The sequence below is a fragment of the Lupinus angustifolius genome, chromosome LG02 (assembly GCF_001865875.1).
Source record: "Lupinus angustifolius cultivar Tanjil chromosome LG02, LupAngTanjil_v1.0, whole genome shotgun sequence".
Taxonomy (NCBI): Eukaryota; Viridiplantae; Streptophyta; class Magnoliopsida; order Fabales; family Fabaceae; genus Lupinus; species Lupinus angustifolius.
Window position 1 is genome coordinate 11,683,784 of NC_032010.1, and position 9,798 is coordinate 11,693,581.

The 9,798-nt window shown below is 35.1% G+C and overlaps 1 protein-coding gene across 1 annotated transcript in view; it reads right to left on the bottom strand.

Moving 5' to 3' along the window:
• Positions 1 to 2,538, bottom strand: part of LOC109326891 (TMV resistance protein N-like) — a 4,067-nt gene extending 1,529 nt beyond the window's left edge. Inside the window, exons 1-2 of the mRNA XM_019559781.1 lie at positions 1,970 to 2,538; positions 8 to 1,149 (exon numbers count right to left, since the gene is read on the bottom strand). Of these exons, the coding sequence (XP_019415326.1) occupies positions 8 to 1,149; positions 1,970 to 2,460 (1,633 nt within the window). The 5' untranslated portion in view covers positions 2,461 to 2,538. The remainder of the gene's footprint in view (positions 1 to 7; positions 1,150 to 1,969) is intronic.

The following is a 9,798-nucleotide window of genomic DNA, read 5'->3' on the forward strand; positions in this document are numbered from 1 at the left end:
TCAAAGTAAAAATGAAAAAAAAAAAAACCAATAAATAAAGCTCTTACCAAATTTTCTTTGAAAACTTGAATAACATCCTTATAAAAGCATAACCTACTACGTTTGCCAAGATGCAGGGGTGATTCCTGTCGTTGTATTTCTACAGCCATGTCTTTTATAAGGTCATGCATCATCAACCTTCCATTCAATGTGATAGATATGAGAGATCTATCAATAAGTATGCCAATACCATACTTTGGGTAGAAACCACAAGCAGATAGTATTTCTTCAACATATGGCAATGGCTCTCCAACGAAGAAACACGCGATGTCAAGGAAAATTCTCTTCTCGCATTCAGTCAAACCATCATAACTCACTTTAAGTATACTCTGAATTTCTTCATTAGGAACTTTTTCATATCTTTCTAATGCAAACTCCCATTCATCTGCAGATTTTCCTAATAGATAAGAACCTATAATGTTCAAAGCCAATGGAAGGCCATTGGAATAGCGGACTGCACGGTTCCACACTGAAAAATAACTTGCATTGGATTGAGATTTTTTGGAAGCATTCAACCTTAAAAGTTCATTTGCTTCATAATGACTTAACTTAGGTACATCATAGATTTTTCCAACTCCATGAGCAGCTAGAATATCTTTACACCTAGTAGTTATAATAATCCTACTTCCTGAACCAAACCAATTGCATCCTCCTGCTAATTTCTTTAACTGCTCCAATTTATCCACATCATCAAGTATCAGAAGAACCCTTTTATGTTCCAACCTTCTTACAAGGACTGGAATTCCGAAATGAACATCACCCAACTTGATATTCTTCTCACCGGATATATCAGAAAGGATTGTCTCTTGGAGATGTACTAACCCATGTTTGATCGAGTTTTCTCTAACATTAGAGAGAAAGCATAAACCATCGAATTGGTGGCGAATGGAATTGTATACGGCTCGTGCCAAAGTAGTTTTACCAATTCCTCCCATTCCACATAGTCCTACCATTGTGACATTAGGATCAGAGGTACACAGACGAAGTATTACTTCACGTACTCGACTCTCTAGTCCAACTGGATAATCAGCAATATGTAAAACATGATGATCTAGTTTGCTAGACACCATGTCAACGATCCCTTTCATGAATTCAAATTCATATTCATACCTGTCAAGGTACAAAAGCTTGTGAAAACTCAAACTATATCATCCATCATGTGTAAAGACAAATGATACAATATACATTATCAGTATATCACTATTTCCAACAATACATTTAAGGAAGGGTAGTAGAACAATCCTTCCCTTATTTTAATATAAATCAATTTCCTGATGCTTACTACCCATTTCCCTGTGTGTGCAACTACAATTAGAAGTGGTGTATTCCACTTTCCATCTTCATTGATGTTAATTTGAAAGGTATCACTTATGAGTCATGAAATTGAACATACAAGGACAAAAGAACCACACAAAAAAGAGAGACTAGAGTAATAAAGTAGACTTGGAATCTCTAACTTTGGAGTTGGTTTTTTGATCAATCCAGTGATTTAAATTGCGAACCGCATCACCTGATGCGGCTACAATATTGTAGTTGCAATGACTGCCACAACTACATCACATCATAATTGTGGTGTGACTCTTAATCATAATCATGTGGCTGCATCAGGCCGCAACACAATAACATCGGGCCGCAACGCAACTGTATCATACCGCATCAGGCCACATCTAATTCAAAAATAATTTTTAATCACAAAATAATTCATACCGCAATTTGCATTGCAACGGCAACGATGACCATAACTTCCTTTTCAAGGTGACAAATCTTGAACTCAATTGAAAGATCAATCTTATAAGTAATTGACCAATCTTAAAACTATTGCAAGATCACTAAATCCGAGTTTGGTCAATTAAGTATAAGATTGCTCAATCGTGTATCAGATTGGTTGAACCTCCAAAATTAGAGAATCCAAATCCATAAAAAGTTATACCCATCTCTAAAATGCCACCCTGCTAAATTAGCTGCTTTATGAAGAGCCAATCTCCACTTTTCCACCTTCTTACTATCATCCTTTAGTTCTACTTCATGCTTAGCCAATTGTTCTCCATAACTTCCTTTTTGATGCCTTACCTCTGAAGGATCAACTTTGTAAAAAACCGGATAAACAACACATTCATTGGCTTTAAAACACTCCATGATATTCACAAGTTCATTAAGACACCATTTTGATGAAGGGTAGCTTTTAGAGAACACAATAATGATTAACTTGGAGTCTTGAATGGCTTTAAAAAGGGCAAGTGAAATCTCTTCACCTCTCTTAAGCACCTCATCATCCATGAAAGTCTTGATACCCCTTTGATGCAATGCATTGTAGAGATTTCCAGTGAAATTATAGCGGGTATCTTCTCCTCTAAAGCTGAGAAAAACATCATAAGTCCACTTATTAATGGAAGAAAAAGGAAACATTTGTTGTTGCCCCATGCAGGAAATGTTTTGTGACAATGATGAATTTTGTTAAGTTAGCAAAAGCTCATGTTTTTGGAGAGAGTTAGTCATGCTAAAAAGTTAAAAGCTGGGCTAAAGTCATTGAATTTTAACAACACTTTCCAAGAAGCACCTTTGCTATACAACAGGGGTATATCTTTTGTCACGAAAATATATCACTCAATGTGTCACTTGCTGTGATTGATTGAAAAAATATATTTAACTTACAAGTTTAATAATTTCGTATTTTCTGATCAATTAGAAATAACAACACATAGAATGGTACAAATGTTGGGACACAATCCCTTTAACAACATTTTCCAAGAAGCAGCTTTGTTATTTCTGTGTAGGAATGTCACTGTACTGATGAGGACAGTTATTTGTAAATTATTTGAGTTCCATTCCTTAAATTCTTTGTTAAAAGCAGTTTGTTAAGGATGGGTGTTATAGGACACATGTTAAGGATAATTAAGAGTTTCATAATTTGGGATATGATATTTTTAAATTTTCAATAAACACTTACTAACTTAAATATTCTTAACATATATCTCGTGGTAAAAAACCTAAGTATAAATTGTAATTGAGCTTACTTGAAGCTTAGTCTGGAATTATGAATTAAAAAGATGAGTTTGTCTTGTTTATAATATTCTCCTTTCATTCTACTTTAATTGTCAGTTTAGTATTTTTTTTTATTTTTTCATATTAGCTGTCCCTTTAGAAGATCAAGAGGGCATTAACTATTTTTTTTCTTCTTATTTGTCTTATATTGTCATGAATTAATTAAGAAGACTATTTATGTGAAAATTGGAAATTATGTTGATAAATATTGAGCAATAAAATCCAATAAAAATAAATGTCTCAATGTGTGTTGCAATGAAAGTTCTTCAATGTGTGTTTCCCTCTCGAATATGGTAGGTGTTAGGTATCAATGACATAATACACCTCGAAGGGGTTAAATAGGTGTCGCGATTCTCACTTACCGCTATTCACACCAAAGCCCTATTTTGGAAAAATCACTCAGTTAATCGATTAAAGACTGCCTTAATCGATTAAGTCGCACAGAATTAACAGTTGTTGAATGACTCAATTACACAGTCACTTACATATTACAAGACCTTGAACGCTACCTTCTTGAATTCCCAGAACCTCTATCTTGGTTTGACCTTACTCAATCGCCTAGGAAAATCTTTCCTATGATCCAGATCTAGCCCCAGCCAAGAGTATATTATAAACTCAAGACCTCAAAGTCTTGGTGAAGACTATCTGTATCTCGTTGGTGGTACGACTCCAAGAGACGACTTTCCTTGTTACAAAAATGCAACAAAAACAGAGTAATGTGAAGCACAAAATAGATCAAATATTATAATTAAGAACAAGCTATAAACCCTACATAAATCTCACAAATTACTATGAATATGTATAAGATCAGAATCATGAAGAACATGTAATTTCTACCCTAAGAAATCTCTAAAAGAATTGAAAGAATCATTCAAGAAAGATAGATTGATGAACACATTTAATCACATAAAATAAATATCATTTTAACCCCTAAGCATGATACTATCTCTCACTAATCTCACATGCAATTCTCTCTGCCTATATGACATACAAAGATCATGAAAATATGCAACCTAGCAATTCTAAAAATGAATGAATGAATGTATGAAGCATGGTGTAAAAACACAATTTATATAGAAAAACTGTTTTGTACCCAGTTAATCGATTAAGTGTCCTGTTAATCGATTAACGGGTTGTTTAGAATAACTGAATTCTATTTTTCAGTTATATGTTGAAACTAGTTAAAACTGTTTCCACGTTAATTAATTAAAGCCTTATTTAATCGATTAACTGACATATTTTCAGTTAAGATATTAAAGGGTAAACTACCTATATGATACGCTAATCAACTATACATGTTTTAACATTATATTATGCCTAAAATGCACAAATAACATGTATCATTAATGCATGAATATATAATAAGTTAGATGACACGTCTCATGTAAATGATATGATGGTTTTTAGAACTTGTGAGATTTGCATCTAGGTTTACCTAACCTAGACTCAATAACTAAGACACATATCTAAGACTCAAGTTTAGACATGAAGCTCTTGAATCTTTGGCATGTTAATTTGTTGAGTTATCTTTAAGCGTTCACTAATTCTTTTGTCTTCATCAAAACATAGGCAAGCTAGTTGCTATCTTGACACATTGCACTTTCAATCTCCCTTTTTTTTATGATGACAAACTCAACACCAAATTTTGTTTTGATGCATAGCTTGAAGATGGTCATAGAATGCATGGTTGTTGATTTCAAAGTTAAAGCGCATAGCTAGACAATGAAAGCTTAATTTTATTTTACAACCTGCACACATCAAACAACAAAACAACATTCCCCCCTTTTTGACATTATCAAAAAGATAAACTGAATGAAATTTTGGTCAAAAGAAAGAAGAGATATGAATGGAACTCAAACTGTAATTAATCAATTAATATTGGGAATATAATTAATTAATAAGTTGATGAAAAAATTGAACAAGTGCACACATTGATCAACATTTAATCGATTAAGATAGTAGGTTAATCGATTAAACCCACATAATACAACAATATGACATATTTAATGGCATGGAAGGTTATACATGAACTAATCAAGCATGGAATGATCAAACATTTATATTATAGCATTCAAACAGTAGGCTCAATCAAGCATAAGAGATACATATAACTAAACATGATCTAGGACCATTAAACATGTAATCATGCTATATTTGACATAGATATGAGTGTTATGTAAGCAAATTAAAACCAAAATAGTAACGATTTAAGTTCAAATGGCATGCATATCAAGTTACAATAGTGCAACAATAATAGATAGTTAGAGTTACAACCCAAAAAAAGCATAGAGACAATATGTATCAAAATTACAAAGCAACATAAATCCTGAAAATTAGCTTATAGAATGACTAAACCTAAGGCAATCTAAGGTCTAAGGACTTCTAATCTAGGGATGCAGAGGAGGATCGTTGTCATCAGGTACGGTCAGACTACTATCACACTGGATGAGGAATCTTAACTTCTCAAATTATGCACAAAACCTCTCATTTTGTGCCTCAGCAGTGTTCTGGATAAAGCTCCTCATAGTCTGATAGTGGTTATCGATGTAGGCAACCTGACACTCCTCAAATTGTTCCAAATCAGTATGGTAGTAGTCCTTCAAAGACTGAAAATGTAAGTCCATTCTGTTGTTCAGCCTTTGCTCCATGACATCCAACTGAGCTAATCCAAATGATGATTCTCACGACGCAGTTCCATATGGCTCCCCCTGAGTTTCTGCATTAGGCTGATCTGTATCAGTCTGATCCTCATCATCAAATAGATCCAAATCCACGGTAGTGTAATCCTACTGGTATTGCCAAGTATTTCCATACTTGTAGATACTCATCTTGTGGATAAGGCTTTCACCAATAAAGTGATCTTTATGAGAAGTCTCTGTGACGATGGTGTCAGATACGTCAATATGCAGATAGTCAATAATTCTCGATATGAAGATATTGTAGGGCATCAACTTAGATTGCGATGTAGAGACATTATACATGACCTTCAGAATTTCCTCAGGCCAATTAACCATTATGTTCTCCTTCACATCATACATAAATTTCATATCATTAATAGTTGGTTGAGCATGATTAATGTTTCTCTGAACTAAAATATATGAAATCAAATAGTGAAGCAATCTATTCTCTACCGATAATGAACCAGCTTTAGTTAGTTCTCCCTAGACATACAGATGGGGACCTCTCAGACAAGATTTGTAAACCTCAACAACATCGAAATCCTTAAGCCATTCACAATCACTTAGACTAACACCAGTAGTGGATAAGTCACCCACATTCATAATAATATCACTATCCATCTCAAATAGATTTCCCGAAATCATAGACCAATATCTACCATCCTTATAACGGAAGTTGGCGTAAAATTCCCTAATCAAAGCTGGGTACAGATTACCCGTTAATTCCAAAAATATTACAGCTCTCTGAGCTTGCATACCTTACGGAAACTCAAAATTTTTGTTCCGCCATCCAGGTAAGATCAACATACCTTATGTAGGTGGGTTTCCTTCCATGAAACTTGGACAATCGGGTCTCTTGAAGTACGAGTGAGTAATAGGGATCTCCACGGTCATGCCTCACGTTTTGATTTGAAGATGAAGTAGTAGGAGGCCTACGAGTACGTTGAGCAGTTGTCTTGAACCTCTTCAAACGTCCTCTTTCCATTGTTGATTGAAAACCGTGAGTAATGAGAGGAGACGAAGGATAAGGGAGGGAACCTAAAGCTTAGGGTTTGGAATTGGGAATGGGGTTTCTTGGAAAATTTGAGAAACGGATTGGATGAATTGAGGTGCAAAATGGGTAAAGGTGAGGTTTAATTCTTCTATTAAGCTAAGATTTCGAATTTGTTGTTTGCTTTTGAGATTTTTAGAGAAAATGGGGAAGAGAGGGTTTGAAAAAATGGCAAAAACGCTACTGAATCTAATTTATCTCCTACCGTTAATCGATTAAGTGCCGCATTTAATCGATTAAGCAGTGTAAAAATTCCATGTTCTCAGAAAAATGAGCCCAGGTAATCGATTAAAATGAACCTTAATCAATTAAATTTAGTGAAAATTGAAATGTTTGCTATTGGAACTCATTTTAATCGATTAAGAAGGATAGTTAATCGATAAACTGGCATCAGATTTGCAGAATCAAGAGGTTTTTGGGTTTTAAAAGCATGCGTAGACTTCTAATAATTATCAAGCAATTTTTATTCAAACACATATACATTTTCAGCTTATCATACAAGATCATGAGTCATAATAGGAATATAATGCATTCACAACAAATATACATTTTGAAGCATATAAGACACTAATCATGCGAAGCATATAATAACATTTTTAGATGATTTTAATCAAGATAATTTTCATCAAGAATTCCAAGTTCTCTTCGAAAAACATAGAAAGTATCTCGCGAGAGAGGCTTGGTGAAAATATCAGCCAATTGTTTAGTAGTTTCAACAAATTCAAGCACACAATCGCCTTTTTGTAAATGGTCACGCAAGAAATGATGTCTAATTTCAATATGCTTGGTTCTAGAATGCAAAACAGGATTCTTGGATAGGCTTATGGCACTTGTATTATCACATTTTATAGAAATCTTTTCTAGGTTAAGTCCAAAGTCCTTAAGTTGCTGCTTCATCCAAAGGATTTGAGCGCAACACACACCAGCGGCGATGTATTCCGCTTCGGCGGTGGACAAAGCAACACATGCTTGCTTTTTGCTGTGCCATGCAACTAAGGAACTTCCTAATAAGTGACAAGTCTCACTGGTGCTCTTTCGATCCAACTTACATCCCGCAAAATCGGAATCAGAATATCCTATCAAAGATAATGAGACATCCCTAGGATACCATAATCACATATTAGTTGTTCCTTTTAGATATCTCATGATGCATTTTACAGCAGTATAATGTGAATATTTAAGCAAAGCTTGAAATCTAGCACACACAAACACTAAACATAATATAAGGGTGACTCGCAGTTAAATACAATAATGAGTCAATAATCCCACGATATTTGGTTACCTCGATTGCTTTTCCATTTTTATCTTTATCTAGATAGCATGCAGACGCCATAGGTGTTAAAGCCTGTTTACACCTTTCCATGTCGAACTCCTTGCAATATTTCGATTTATGAATGAAGATGCCACTTTCCGTTTGTTTGATTTGAAGTCCAAGAAAGAAGGTCAGCTCACCCATCATCGACATCTCAAATTCACCATGCATCATCTCAGAAAATTCTTTACAAAGAATGTCATTAGTAGATCCGAAGATTATATCATCAACATATATTTGAACTAGTAGCACATGATTATCTAATCTACAAATAAAGAGGGTAGTATCAACCATACCCCTCACGAACCCTTTTTCCAAGAGGAAAGAGCTCAATCTATCATACCAAACTCTGGGAGCTTGTTTCAGGCCATAAAGGACCTTTTTGAGCTTATATACGTGGTTCGGATATTTAAAATTTTCAAAGCCGGGAGGTTGATCTACATATACCTCCTCTTGAATATAGCCATTCAAGAAGGCGCTCTTGAAATCCATTTGAAAGAGCTTGAAGTTCTTAATTGATGCAAAGGATAAAAGCATCCTAATGGCCTCTAATCTGGCTACAAGAGCGTAGGTCTCATCATAATCGATGCCCTCCTCCTGGTTGTAGCCTTTGGCCACTAAGCTTTCTGATTATCAAGCCAGATTCATCCAATTTATTACGAAAGACCCATCTAGTATGAATCACTGGATGTTCTTTAGGCTTAGGGACCAAGTCCCATACATTATTACGCTCGAACTGGTTTAGCTCTTATTGCATAATTGTACCCCAGTGCACATCCTCAATGGCCTCATCAATGGTCTTAGGCTCGATTTGAGATACAAACGCAATGAAGTTACAAAAGTTACGTAAAGAGCTATAGGTTACCACCCCCATAGTTATATCCCCTATCACTTTGTCGAGTGGATGATCTTTCTTGGTCTTCCACGCGATTGGCAGATCCTGATGCTCATCTTGGACAATTTGATCTGCATATATTTCTTTGTCTTGCTCCATGTCTTTAGTGTATGCTTCTTCCAAAGCACCTGCAACATCATCAGAAAATATCGTCCTCTTCTCTTTATCGCATAGTTGGCTGATACTCAAGAGATTATGTTCCAAGCCTTCAACATACAATATGTTTTCGAGCACTGCCTGATTTGAGTTGCCAATCGTTCCGGTGTCAAGTATCTTCCCTTTGTTGTTATCTACATACGTGACAAACCCTTTTTCTTGCAAGGATAGATCTAGGAATTGTGATCTATCTCTCATCATATGTCTCGAGCATCCACTATCAAGATACCAATGTTGTCCATGTGCTCGTAGACATACCTGCAAAATATAGACCACTTGCCTTTTTCAGGTACCCAAGTTATCTTGGGTCCTTTTCCGTTAATAACTAGGGAGTCATCCATACATACACACCACTAGGCATACCATATTTTCTAATATAACAAGAGTAGGAAGTGTGGCCATGTGTGCCACAATAAAAGCATGTAGGAACCTTTTTATTAAAAAAATTCTTATTAGATTGATTAATAGGTCTCCTATATGGTCTTCTTCTATGTGTAGGGGGAATATATTCTAGCCCAGTATGGTCACCAACATTCTTGGTTTGGCTAAGCGTAGTGTCTAACATGTTTTGACTCTCTGTGAGTTTTGCGAGTTTTTCATTGAGTCTCAAATTTTCGTTTTTCAA